Below are 14,655 nucleotides of genomic sequence, written 5' to 3'. Positions count from 1 at the left end.
ACCCCTACTTCTTTCCACAGTAGAGATCCATTCACTTTCTGAGCAAGACAGTTTCTTATCCAAGGGGGGGTGGGGGGTCATTGACCTAATAACAGAATGATAAGGTAAGAAATGCCATCTTTCCTAGATATCTGTATCTTATTCCAAAAGTTTGATGTTTTAATCACAATTGAAATGAAGATTAAAAAGAGTGATGCATGCCGTCATCTGAGGGCACACATCAGTGACTGTCATCTGAGGGGACACACCAGTGACCGTCATCATCTGAGGGCACACACCAGTTACCGTCATCTGAGGGCACACACCAGTGACTGTCATCTGAGGGTACACACCAGTGACCGTCATCATCTGAGGGCACACACCAGTGACCGTCATCATCTGAGGGCACACACTTGGTGCTGCCGAGAAGCACTGTGGTATGCTGTGGGCTCTCCCAGTGTGCTCCAAGTTCTCCCGTGTCTCCAAACATCTCCCACACAGATAATGGCAACACATCATAGATCAATAGGTAATATCAGGAAATAGTAAAAGAATTTTATTCTGAGACTATAATTGCTAAAAATTATACACTGTTCTAAGCCACTTGACACTCTGAAAATTGTAGGCCTTTTATCCCTTAAATTTCACAACAGTCTCCCAAAGGGTCATCTGTTAAAGCGATGAGCAGACCAGTCGCAAGCCACTGAGAACATGAGCAGTAAGCCTCCTGCAGTCAGCTCGAGGGCCCATACTCTCACCTTCTTTGCTCTAGCAATGAAATGAAGGAGAAAATTTGAGCGCCCAGCTGTACCTGGTGATGAGTCAGTTACCCCTCCCTGCAGTGAGATGGCTGAAACACAGAGAAACTAGATCTTGCTGAAGAAAAACAACATGACCTTCGCCTTCCCTTGAGTCTGTGTCTGGGCACTGCCGCCCACTGCATAAACAGGAAGTTATTTCCAAGATGGGGATGACAGGGTGATGCTTTGAAGCATCAATTGATGTGCTTCTCACCACAGCCCAAGTATCCCTTTCCCTTTGTATATAACCTTGATTGTACCCACACAGACTATACCGGAAGCAACCCGGTACCGAGCATCTGAATATTTCATGGAGATGACTATCAACAGCTTGAAGGAAAGTGATTATTTTCCCTTTGTAAAAGGATGTGTCTTCAAAGTCCCACCTTAACCCAGAAGCTATTTGTAGTTTTTACTGTCGAGAAAGGGAAAATCCATTTGAACCAATGAAATGTCACTGGTGTAGTGACTGGAATGGGAATGACCCTTATAGACTCAGAGATTTGAATACATGGTCACCAGGGAGTGGCATTATGTGAAAGGATTAGGAAATGTGGTCTTTTTGTAGGAATTGTGACACTGGGTATGGACTTTTGGGGTTTCAAAAGCCCAAGCCAGTCTCACTGTCTCTTTCTTCCTGCTATCTGTGGATCAGAATGTAGAACTCTGAACTAGTTCTCCAGCGCCATGTCTGCCTGCACACCCATGGTCCCCACCATGGTGACAATGGACTAAACCTCTGAACATCTGATGAAGCTCCAATTAAATTCTTACTTTTAGAAGAGTTGTCATAGTCATGGTGTCTCTATTCTTAGCAATAAAACACTGACCAGGACAACTGAGTATAGCAACCAGACTCCAGGGCAGGCCCAATGTCCAAGAATAGTTGGCAACACAAAACTGACTCCATGCTTTTGTTTGTGTTTGGGGTGTTGTTTTATTTTGTTATTGTTGTTTTTATTCTATTTTGTTTGTTCACTTTGAATTTGTTTTTGTTTATGAGAGAGAAGGGGGAACCTGATACTGGGTGGGTAAGAAGGTGAAGGATGTCTGGAGTTGTTGGGGGCTGTTAAACATTATCAAACTATATTGTATAAAATAAATGAAAAATTATATAGAATGATTTTTAATAGATAGGTTTAAAGATGCACACACACACACACACACAATGTGTCTTTGATCATTTAGAACAAAGAATCTTGGCTATGAGTATTGGAGAACACAGGGAGTCATTTTCCCATCACAGAAAGGGGGCTGAAGAAAGGGTGTGTTGGATGGGGTGTAGTGTAAGAAAAAACACATGGGGAGAGAAAAATCGCATTGCTTCTCCTCCTTGGAGAGAGTACTGGATGAGGAAGTGCCAGACAGTGAAAAGAACACAGGGAAAAAACACTGGGAGAAACCAGACTCTGATTCCCTGGATGTCATGCAGATATACATTTAAGATGGAAATGCTGGGAGAAACAGGAACAGAGATGGGAACACTGTTTCCTTATAAAGTTGTGGAGATTTAGCAAGCAAAGAGATAGAGAAAGGGGAAAATTCAGCACCCTGGAATGGGAAGGCACAGTCACAAAGGTTTACTGCCCCTTCTCCAGAGCAGGGGCCAGAATAGGGCCCAGAAAGATGAGTGCTCTGAGGGTCAACAAAACTTCCTTCTAGTTTATGTCCTCTTGCCCTGTCGCTAACAGGGCAGATGCCCCAACCACTGCCATCTTTACCACACACAAAGGAGGCTATCCTTGGAGTTAGAAAATTTCCTTAAGCCAGTTCCTGAGAAGATCCTTCCTAGACTGAAGACCTCTCCAAGTTGACTTGGAGACTAAGTTTATTCTGAATATGATGGTACTTCTTGATATCCACTTGTTCATAATGCAGAGACATTTAACAGAAGACAATCTCTTTATGTACTACTGGATAGCCAGTCAATTGCATGCCATCCTTATAAAGTTATTAGCAATGCCCATGTCTTACAGGAGATAAAGTTGGACTAAATGCATGCATGATGGAGCCCACCAAAAGTGGGGGTGGCACCACTGGTGTATTAGGTCTGAAGCAATCAGCAAAGGAGAGAACTTGAACAGACATTTGCCTGAGTAAGACTTCCCCTTAGGGACAGCAGTAGTATGCAACTGGAGAAGCCCAGTGAACAAACTGAGAGGAACCAATTAGAAGAGAATTTAAAAAAACGCACAATGGGCCCCAGGGCAGGCAATGAAGCCACCAAGACTTGTATACAATAGGTGAAAAGGGGCTGTCAGAGAAGAAGACAAAAGGATACATTGAAGTGAGAGTTACAGAAGGTCCAGAGATGTTGCCACAGGACAAGCAGATGGGGTCTTAGAAATGAGCTGTCTGACTATACAGAGCTAGCAGATGCAGAAGTTTAAGTGAAATCCTTGTTGCCTGGCGTTCGGTGTAGATCACTGGGACAGGTTGGGTTAAAGCTTCCTTTTGTTAGAACAAGAGGAAAGATAATGTTTAGAAAGCTGGGCATTAAGTAGTGCAGGAAAGGAGGGCACACACAGTTCACAACTGTATCTCATCCCCTCTCACACTCAGGCCACGGTTTACACGCACACAACAGTTGGACTAATTGCATAGCATTTGCAGCTATGTACTGATGGAGGATGGCGGAAGATCGTATTAGGTAATACTTAGCATTGTTAGTTCACATTTTCCCCCTTATCTATGAGTAATAAGACTGAGTTTCTTTTGTGTTATTTTATAATTTAGCTAATTTACTGATTCAAACATAGCTCCTTCCCACTTTCTTTAAATTAGATTTCTCATCACTCACCAAGTTCCAGAAACAACGCCAACAAACTCTGTAGGACGAAAGGCGTTTGTATTCAGTGCTTTGCCTTTGTTTTGTTTTTGGACAGAACTGTGTATATTCTAATGAGTTAGGCATTTGAAAACTGATACGTTCTCAAAGCTGAGATAATTTCTCAATCCTAAGACTTCTCAAATACAGGGAGGTGAATTGGATGTGACATCTGGGGTAGATGAAACCGGAAACTGAAGCACATCAAAGCTTTGGTTGAAAACCTTCAGGCTACAGCTGTGTGTCCACACACATACACCTCCTGGGGAGGACCAAGATGCGTGGAGGTGGGAGGCAAACTCATGCTTGACTGCCATTCTGAGTTTTGTGGGAATTTGACATGTTTAGGACAATGCACGAGGACAGTGGGAGTTGACGTTTAAACAAGGGTCAGAGTGCTAGAAATGGGAGGAAAGGAAAGGTTATAAGCTTGTGAAAAGAAGGCCAGAAAGTCAGACACTGGGATATTGTGTCTTCTGCCAACAAAGCTGTGGGTCAGAGAATAGGAATGCTATGCTGTCCCAAGGCTATGATGAGATGGGGGAGTTTCCCAGAACATATCCTGACACTGGTACGGACATACTGACAGGATCTCAGGGCTGTAGTCATGGGAATCAATGATGACTTTAGACACATTGGCTTTGCAATGGAGTAGGCATTGGGTGAATGTGTTCCTTCCCTTGGTAAGTATAGTTGGTAGAGACCACGTAGGGTGAGGACAAACTGTGGGATGATGATGGAGGAAGGTCATTGGTTAATTAAATAAAGACACTGCTTGCCCTGATAGGTTAAAACATAGGTGGGAGGAGTAAACAGAACAGAATGCTGGGAGGAAGAGGAAGTGAGCTCAGAGATGCCATCCTCCCCTCTCCCAGGCAGACACAGGCGATGAAGCTCCGACCCAGGATGGACGTAGGCTAGAATCTTCCAGATTATTAGAGATGGGTTGATCGGGATATCAGAATTAGCCAATAAGGGCTAGAGCTAAAGGGCCAAGCAGTATCTAAATGAATACAATTTGTGTGTTGTTATTTCGGGGCATAAGCTAGCCAAGCGGCTGGGGTGCTGGGGACGCAGCCCCGCCGCTCCTATTACTACAGGATGAACATCAGGTCCCCCCAGTTCTTTCGAGGATAAACCCAACATTGTGTTGCTCACTCCAATGAATGCTGAAGATTAAAAGAGAGTGCCATACTGTGTTCATGCTCTAATTGTTTAGCAAAAGTGCCTAGCAAAGTGCTAGGTTTGGGAGAGAATGTGAAACCAATATAAGTTCAGAGTCTGTAATACACTCACCCAACAAACATTCCAGCAGAGATCTGACCCAGCAAATACTCCAATAGAAGTCTGACCCAACAAACACTCCAACAGAAGTCTGACCCGACAAACACTCCAAGAGAAATCTGATCCAACAAACACTCCAACAGAAGTCTGACCCAACAAACACTCCAGCATAATTTTGACCCAACAAATACTCCAGCACAAGTCTGTCCCCACAAACACTCACTCCAGAAGTCTGAGACAGTTGCCTGAAGCAATATGATGTGCAGTCCTAGAGCCCAAGGAAGCTTAGCAGGTGGGGACTTTCTAGAAGAAGCAACCCCTGCTGACGGGTAAAGAACAGGCAGAATTTAGATAAACCCAGGAGAAGACAGGAGCCAAGTGCTTATGCTGTGAGTCTGAGAATGACAAGAGCTGCTTCATGGAAGTCACACAGCAAGGTTCTTGGCACGAAGGTGACAAGTGGCATGTACAGAGACGGCTCTTGGCAGTATTTCCACCACTTAGACTGCTGTCACCTTTTCTATTTTATGTTTCTTTTACTGCCTTTTGCAAAGGTAATATGAATTAAGAGGACACACTTAGGAAGCAGTAAATAGGGCACGGGTTTTGACATTTTGCCTTAGAATTACGTGGCATAAAAGGAACCAAGGCTAGCAAGGGATTGGATGGCAGGCAGACTTCTGTAGGAACAGTGTAGCAGAACCGCGTGTGCTCAAAGGCGACCACAGAACAAAGTTCCACTAAGACTGAGGTTTGGGTTGCCAAGGCTTCTCCCCTGATTTGTGTATATCTGAAAATTTGTGCTTTAGTCAATGAGTGTATTTCTCACAATGAAGCAGAATACTGAAGGCTCCTGGTTTCAAAGGACATAATTCTTTTCTGTTTCTCTTTGTGCACTGGCCACAAGCTTAACTACAGGAATGAAACAGAGGCTACAATTCTCCGGTGTTTAGTGACAAAGACATCACTGGGATACAGGATGCTGATACTAATGGAGGGGCACAAGGATTTGTTCATATATTCAAAACATCCCCTCAGGTGGGATTCAAGATGGCAAATGAGCCTTCAACAGAGAATGCATATTTCCTGAGCCTCAGAACAATGGCCTTATTGTTGATTATTACTCATTTGGGGAGGGCCGGTCTCTTCAGTATGCTTGTTGTCATGTTTCATAAACATCAGAGGCAAGTTGCCAGTGGCCCTGCTGAGCCCAAGCTTCCTGGGCACACAGAGCCTGCTGATATCCACTCTGAGAACAGGCTGGTTTCAGAAAAGGCAGTGCTCAAATTCTAGTCAGTGCTCATGAACCGGAGCTTCAAAGCATCTGGTGTGTGTGTGTGTGTGTGTGTGTGTGTGTGTGTGTGTGTGTGTGTGTTGAGTGGAGTCTAAGGGACTGAGTTCCCTGAATCTAACCAACAGTAACTCACTACAGGTCTCTGCCCTCAATGAAGAAGCTAGCTCACTGACTCTCTGGACAGCTTCCAGACGAAAATTTTATTCTAATTATTCTAAAAGTTGGGAACAGGGAGTGAATCTGTAGAACAGAGAGGGTGGATGCCATGGTAATCGTATATCCAACTGCAAAACCCCAGTCACCTCAAGAACACCAGAGAATTATCAATAACAGCAGCAACACAGCAATGGCTGGACTTTATTTGACATGAAGGACAGGCTGAGGACAGTAACTTAGGCTGATGACTAAGTATATTCGTTGTGAGTCACGTTAGGCAGGAGGGGTGTGAAATGGCCCCACTACCCGGTGTCTGCATGTGCGAAGCAGCAAACTCACATTTTCCAGACACCTGTCTTGTTTCTGTCTACTAGATCATTTTAGAAAACAGGGACAATATCAGCATAGTGAAAGAGCTATCACCTTTTGATATTATGGCAGTGAAGCTCGACAAACTCAGATTCTTTTGATTTGTTCTAGGACGCAACCTGTTGCAATTATCACCGCCATTAACTCATCAACCAGTTTGTTTCTCACTAATGTTCACTAGGAAGACACCGCTAAGACAGAGCGATCCTTCCTGCCTTCCACTCTTCCCCTCTTGTTGTCGGCCACTGCCCCGAGGGATGTAGTTTCCCAAACCTCTGATGAAAAACCAACCAACCAAACAAACAAACAAAAAACAACCAACGCTAATGGCTAAATGAGTTTACACTGAGGAAGCATGTCTAGTTTTAGAAAATGTACTACTTTTGCTAGAAGCAGACTACTCTGAGGTTAACTACAGTGCTCTCAGCCAGGGAAACAGAGAGGGAAATATTTCACAGAGATTCGTTACTGACGAGTTACAGGATTTCATAGAAACAGCAAAAACATCTGCCTTCTTAAAAAGCCACAGTGCTGAGCTTTGAAAACTAGGAAGCTGTATTTAAACTCATCAGGGTGGGGGTTGCCCCTTCCTTAATCCAAAGAAAGAAGGAAAAGAAAAAGAAGGGAAAAGAAAGAAAAGGAGACTACTCCTAGTAGCAGCTCTGATACCCACAGTCCTCTTAAGTCCCACCTGTTCTAGCCTTTAAAGCCAAGACTCTTACCTTGAAGGAGGAGTAGAAGGAGCCCCACTCCTCTGCCGCCAGCACTTCAGTGAAGGTAGCAATTTCAGTGCAAGCTACTGGGGAGGCATCTAGCATTGGCATGGTCTGGTTGGCAGGTGAGCTGCCCTCTGTGAGGTTGGCTGCCATGGCTCAGGCAGGGTCGAGACTCACTGTCCCTGCACCTACGCCTCGGTCAGAGAGTCCAGTTGGCCTCCTGAAAGCCAGGGCAGCAGCTGCTGCTGGATTGCTCAGCACCTCTTCTGTCTCTCAAGGCTTCTGGCTATTGCTCACCAGAGCGGAGGCACGGAGCCCTCCCTGAGCCCACCTCATTGAAGAGTTCTGCCTGACAACAGGGAAGATCCACGTGCTGCTCTCTCCTCTGCAGTTATGATCCAGCAGCCAGCACAGCCTTTTCTATCCCACAGACCTGCCCTGCGTGGCCTCATCCCAAGGGCATCCCCTAGGACCCTGCTCATGTCCCCCTGAAAGGGCTTTCCTGACTGTACAGTAGACCCTTATCTTTGCGTCAGCTTCCACTAAGTAGTAACTGGGATGTTTAGCTGGTCCATTAATTCAGGTCATGTTTGTATTTCTGAAATCAGAGTTATGCATTTCTTTCAGTTGCGATTGCTCTCTGATTTAGAATTCTCACCTAGGCATTCATTTGGCAATGCATACTTTACTTCACTAAATGCAAGCACACGGTACCCATGCTTCTATTGAGGTTTTCTCAAGGTACCACTCACTTGAAAGCATGTATCTGTTTGTCAGTAAGCCACATTCTCTCCTAATATAACTGGGGGCTTCCTCTATGAACTCATCTCCCCAAGTGGGGTCACCTCGGCTCCTGCCAAGAGTGATCAGGGTAAGGGTGGAAACGTGATAGTAGCAGAATCCTTAGTATTATAGAGAGGACTAGGCAAACAAAGAGATGGCTTCAATAACAAACTTATAAAACACAACTATGTGTTTTTTCATTTGATTTCATAAATGACTGTGGGCTAGGCAGGGAAGTGGCCTTTATGTTCTTATTTTGTCCTAGAAGAAACTGATCCCAAAAGGAGAGATGACCTGGCCGCCATCACACAGCTGGTGAAGGTTTGCAGTGATATCTCCTGAATTCCTATACAGTGATGATTTTCTGTGATACAGACTGATGTGTGTTTGCTTTCGAATAGGACATGAGACTGATATAAATAAGGTAACAGGCCAGGTACAAATCTAAGTTACAAGCCCATTACCTGCTTCCTTACACTCAGAGCCAGTCTGCAACTCAGACAGGCCAGCATTGGTTTGCTCCCCTTGGTCCCACAGGGAAGAACCTGATTCGTGAAATACTCTGGGAAAACTTTAGGGTGATTTATCCAGCACCATGGTCAGGGGACTGGAGATGGGGGAGACAGTAAGTCCACAGGGGAACGGGTCAACAAGACAGAGCTGGGTAAGTGTGCATTCTTAGAGAAATTAATTAATTAGTCAAAATTAAGCCACGACTTAATGACAAAGCACCTCTGTCTGCAAAAAGTACTCCCGACCAACAGACAGGAGAAGATGCTCAGCCATGTTAGCAGCCAAGCAAAGCAGTTAAGCAGAACTGTAACCCACAAGCACAATAAAAACTGACAATCCAAAATTGTTGACAAGATCAAAGGGAAATAAAGAAAGTATATGTTTTCATTCTGATGCAATTCAGTTGTCATAGTTACTTCAGAGAGAAGAATGGCAGGAAGTTGGAGTCACATGCTCCACTCCCATGCATGATTCCTCTTATATAGTTATTTAAATGTTCATTACGCTGTATTTTTTTTTTTCGAGACAGTGTTTCTCTGTGGCTTTGGAGCCTGTCCTGGAACTAGCTCTGTAGACCAGGCTGGTCTCGAACTCACAGAGATCCGCCTGCCTCTGCTCCCAAGTGCTGGGATTAAAGGTGTGCGCCACCATCGCCCGGCTTACGCTATGCATTTTCCTGTAAGGAATTTCCTATAAAAAATTTTCATTTCAGTTGCCTCTTTTATTGAAAATAGATTTTTTTTCCATATAGTATATTTAATCATGCTTTCCCTTCCCCCAGCTCTTTCCAGCATCTCCCTACTTCCCTACTCACAAAGCTACAGTATTTTTCTCTCTCCCTCTCTCATTAGAAAACAGATAAACATCTAAGAAAAAACAAAAAGAACAAACAAATCAGGATGAGACAAAATAAGCAGAGAAGGAGGAAGAAAGAGCCAAAGGAAAAAAAAAAGAAGCATAAAGACACAGTGATACATACATGCACATTCACAGACATCTCATGAAAATATAAAATTAAAAACCATAATGTGTAAACAAAAGACCTATAAGGTTAAAAATGCTCAAAGTATTATATATTATGAGACAAATATAACCCCCCAAAATATCGTTGAGTTCCTTTTCTGTTGGCCGTCTACTGCTGGGTGTGGGGCTTACCCTGACATGTGGTTTGTGTAGCTAGTGAGATTCTGTTAGAGAAAATGATTTTTTTCCTTTGGGCCTCTGTCATTTAGCAATAGCTTCTGGGTCAGAGATGGGGCCTCTCAGCACTGGAACCTGAGCCAACTTAGAGCTCAGCAGATCCTGCTCAAGCTGCCCGTGTTAGAGTTCATGTGTGCATCGGTTCTGCTTTATTCAAACACCTTTTCCCTTGGTGTCATCCCACAGGCTCTTACAATCCTTCTACTTCCCTGACCCCTAAGGGAAGGTATTTGATGAGGACATCCTCCCATTTAGGACTGAGGTTCTATGGGGTGTCATTCTCTATACATTGCCCAGCTATGAGTCTCTGATTTGTTCCCATCTAGTGCAGGAGGAAGCTTCTCTGATGATGGCTGAGTTAGACACGGATCTATGGGCATAGCAGAAAGTCACTAGGAGTCATTTTACTGCTACGTTCCTTTAGCAAAACAGTAGTATTTGTTTTTCCCTAGGCCCATGCCTCTCTAGTCTTAGGTTCTTGGCCACCCAAGCAGTTTCTGGGATGGGTTGCATCTCTTACAGGAGGCTTTAAATTCAACCAAATAGTGGTTAATTGCTCCCACAGCTCTTGTGGCACAAGTTTATCAGTGTGTCTTACAGGCTGAGAGCAATTGAAGGCCAAAGGGTTTGTAGCTGGGTTGGTGTTTCATTTTCTTCTCTGGAAGCTTGCAAAGAATTTTCTAGTACCATGAACAATATTCAGCAAGAAGAAGGCTTGACTTCTGCATGTCCAATTAATTATGTAGATGTTGTCCAAAGAATTTCTTTAAAAGTTTTCATGAGAGACGTCTGAGAGAAGGAAGAAACTGGCTCGGTCATAGAGTAATGAGAATGATGGGGAGAAAATGGCAGTTGTCAAGGACAGCGGAGAGGTGGTAAGGGATTTTCCTCTGTGTTCAGGTAGACCGTTGCTTGATTTTTAATTTCTTAAAAAAGAAAAGACTTCTACACATGTGCCAGGGGACATTTCAAAAGAACCGTCTGTAACACTGTTAAACATATTGGCAATACTCTAAACATTCACATAAGCAAAGAGACATTGGAACGTAGAAACTTCCCACAGGTATCAGTTATCCAATAAAATACTACTATAGCAATGAGAGCGGCGGACATTGTGGTTTAAACTCACAAATTCAGCACTAAGCAAAAACATGAGTATGTTTTCGTAAAGCATAGCTCTGAGTTTCAGGCTAGGTGATTCATATGCTACTGTGTCTGCCAATTTCCCTGGGCTAAAGGGTCTCTAGGGAGTAGTTCAGATATTTCTCTGGGTCTGTGCATAAGAGTGGTTCAGGATGAGATTACCATTTGAGTTAGGAGATTTAGTAAAACAGATGTCCTCTGTGGACAGCATTCAGTCACTCAGCTGAAGGCCTGAAGAGCAGAAAGGACTGGTTCTCCTGTGATAGTAAGAGTGTTATGAAGACGGGATGTTGCTCTTAATGCTCCTTTGCAATTTACTTGGACTACGTTCACGAGCTAATTTGATTTCCAACATGGGTCTTAAGTTTATTGATTCTGCTTCTTTGGAGAATGTTGGTTAAAACATATGGCTTTTAGATACTCACCTGACCTCCTCCCAAGATCCTACAGGTTAAAATGAGGGACACAGGTGAAATGCAGAACATAAACTCAAAAGCATAGGTCAGGCTCTGGAGAGTCAGAGGTAATCATATTCTTTGTTTGATACTGATGGGAATGAAAATTAGTGCAGACATTATGGAAATCAACCAGAACTTCCATATGGTCCAGCTTTGCCCCTCTGCATATATACTAAGAAGAAGCACAACTATTGTACTACAAAGGTGCCTACATACAAGTGCTTATCACTGCAATGTTTACGCTAGCCCAGTCACAAAATCAGTCAGTTTTCATTGTGCTTGTGGGTTACAGTTGATTGCCAGCTGAATGGATAAAATATGCTATACCCACAAAATGGAGCTTAATTCAGCCACAAAGAGGGATGAAATGGTGTCATGTACAGAGACATGGATTGAACCTGAGATCATTGTAATCAGGGTGATAAGCCAAACCCATAAAGACCAGACTCTCTCTTATGTAGAATTTATGTGTGGGGATATGAAGGAGAAAAACAAGAAAACATAACTGGAATGAATGTGATCAAAGGCTGTTGCATGCATCAACCTGTCATGAGAAAACTCATTACCTTGTGCACTTAATACATGTTTATTAAAGAGCTATTGCACTCTGCTAGGGACAGCAATTGAAGAGAGCACTTCAGAAAATGCCTTGGCAGCATTATGTAACCTGAGCATATGATGTACACTCTATGACCCAGCAGTTTCCATGCTAGGAAAATGCCCAGCACAGATGAGCACATATGTCAACCCAAGAATATAACAACGAATCCAGCAGTTCTGTCGATAATTGCCCATAACTAGAACGAACTTAATTATCCAAGAACAGCAACATGCTAAACAAAGTGTGGTACATTTGCACAATCAAAAACATACCATAATGAAAATGAATTATTTTGGGTGATTATACTATCTTCTCCCCTGATTGGGGTGATGATGGCATGAGGATATTCTACCCACTAAAGTGAGCGGAGATTCACACACTTATAGCTTCTGCATACATGTTAGCAAAGCTTATAAAGCAGAAACTCTGGGAGAACCATGCATGGAGTAGAGGCTGGCAGGGGCTCTGTTTGATGGGGCAGAAGTCAGAATGGGAAAGGGCTATCCAGAGGAGGCAAAGGATTAACAGGAGAGGAGATATGCAGAGCGAGTTTTCTGGCTCAGCCTTGTTCATACTGTATTCTCACACTCAACTCTGCACATACACTATCTCCCTGGTGGGTGAGCCTAAGGTCAGCAGAAAAGTAGCAGCAGCAACCCAGAGCCAGGCCTGAGGGCAGCCAGTGAGTGTACAGTGGGGCTGTATGGGCCCAACACACCAATGAGAAACCTGGCATCTAGTATTTCTTTTTGTTCATCTGCATTAGTCTGAAATCAACCTGTCTGGCCAGTCAGGATCTCACTTGAGACTCCACTTCTAGGCTCCTTTTCTGTTGGCAGAATTCTCCTGGGCACCAAACTCATGCATCCGTTCTTCCAAGTTGGCTCAGAAATGGGATACTGCAGCATGGTGGGTGCTGTGGTCTTCAGGATTCTCATACATGTCACACACACGCTATTGGCTCTTCCTACTGTGGTTGGTTGAAGTAGCTCAGTGTGCCTAGGGGCCATTCAGAGCATGCTTTCTGCTTGCTCCTATTGAGATATGAGGAATTTTCCCATCCCACTCTTTTGGTTTCTCCACCTAGACTAAGCCAGCCTGACCGTGTTTGGGATCATAGGTCATCACAGCCATACTGGTGGCAGAACTTCAGTGGCTACTCTTACTACCTGTTTTTCTGTTTTGTTTGACACAGATGTGGACATCAAAGAATCAAGGAGCTTAGTTCTGGGATCACTCAGGATATGCTATGAGAAGTGGATCAATCCCCCGTGTCCAGGCAGAAGAGTGAGGCTGGAGGCCTTTAGTCATTTTCTCAAGTTCACATAGATCCTGGGACATTGTGACTCTGAACCTGGAAGTTTGCCTCTATGGTCATGCTATGAACTCACATGGAAAATTAATATCAGTGTGGATAATGTTTTTTCCTGCTGCCAAAGAAGAAATTAATTGTGTCACTGGTTAAAGAGACTTGGGCTTCAAAGACATCCATCACACACTTCAAGCAAGAAAAGCCATGAAATTCATTGTTTCTGTGGATTTGATGCACTTATCCTTTAATCTAGATCCTGAGCCGTGTAAAGCAATACGGTTTTTCTTCAAAGAAAATAAGCTATTGAAACCTACTTTTCTTTGGGTTTGGTGCACAGAGCTCTTATGCAAAAGGGCTGAGTCCTCTAAGCTTGGATGATGATGGTACTGAGCAGAGCAGTTTCCATCCTCTGCGTCCCATCAGTAGCCAACTGGGACTGCACCTGGGCCTGCTGTCCAGGGAATAGCTCCGAGGAGACTTCTGTGAGTCAACACATACTGGGGTTGTGTGTCGATGCACAGATAATGTGTTCTCCTATTGAGACCTGAGGAGTTTCCCCAGCCCACCCTTTCGGTTTACTCCACCTGGGGTGTTGTAGGCTATATGGAGAGGCAGCAGAGAGTCTAGGCTAATCTAAGAGGTGTCATTGATTCTCAGGTTTAGAACATGACTACAAGAAAATAAGACCATGCAGCAGAAAAAGCCAAAGCAAGCCTCAGGTCAGGAGTGTCCATACTCAAGAGAAGGGAAGGACACATGGGTGTGTTTCAGGCATCAGCTATCAGAGGAGCAGCTGAACGTCTGCCCTCCATACTGTTCCTTGATGCTAATAAGTGACAGAATCAGCTTTGAGTAAGATAAGACTGGAGGCAGAAGTGTGGTTTCACATGCTTGGAATACTGAGTTTACTTATAAAAATAAGTAGGTTTGAGCCGGGCGATGGTGGCGCACGCCTTTAATCCCAGCACTCGGGAGGCAGAGGCAGGCGGATCTCTGTGAGTTCGAGACCAGCCTGGTCTACAAGAGCTAGTTCCAGGACAGGCTCCAAAGCCACAGAGAAACCCTGTCTCGAAAAACCAAAAAAAAAAAAAAATAAGTAGGTTTGGAAAAAAAAAAGAACTAAAACAGTTTGAATAGGGAGAAACAATAATGAGCTAAAAGGTAGATAAAAACTCTCAGAAGACGTAAACAGTTATAGAGTTATGAGAAGAATCAGAGAA

General features: G+C 43.9%; 1 protein-coding gene across 2 annotated transcripts in view; it reads right to left on the bottom strand.

The window, feature by feature from the left end:
• Npsr1 (neuropeptide S receptor 1) overlaps positions 1-7,578 on the bottom strand; it is a 190,628-nt gene extending 183,050 nt beyond the window's left edge. For both annotated transcript variants that reach the window (XM_005346956.2, XM_013346224.2), the window contains exon 1: positions 7,432-7,578. In XM_005346956.2, the coding sequence (XP_005347013.1) occupies positions 7,432-7,578 (147 nt within the window). The remainder of the gene's footprint in view (positions 1-7,431) is intronic.
• Positions 7,579-14,655: the final 7,077 nt, after the last annotated feature.

The sequence above is a fragment of the Microtus ochrogaster genome, chromosome 5 (assembly GCF_000317375.1).
Source record: "Microtus ochrogaster isolate Prairie Vole_2 chromosome 5, MicOch1.0, whole genome shotgun sequence".
Classification (NCBI taxonomy): Eukaryota; Metazoa; Chordata; class Mammalia; order Rodentia; family Cricetidae; genus Microtus; species Microtus ochrogaster.
The sequence above is the reverse complement of the archived record's forward strand: the minus strand, read 5'-3'. Positions and strand labels throughout refer to the sequence as shown.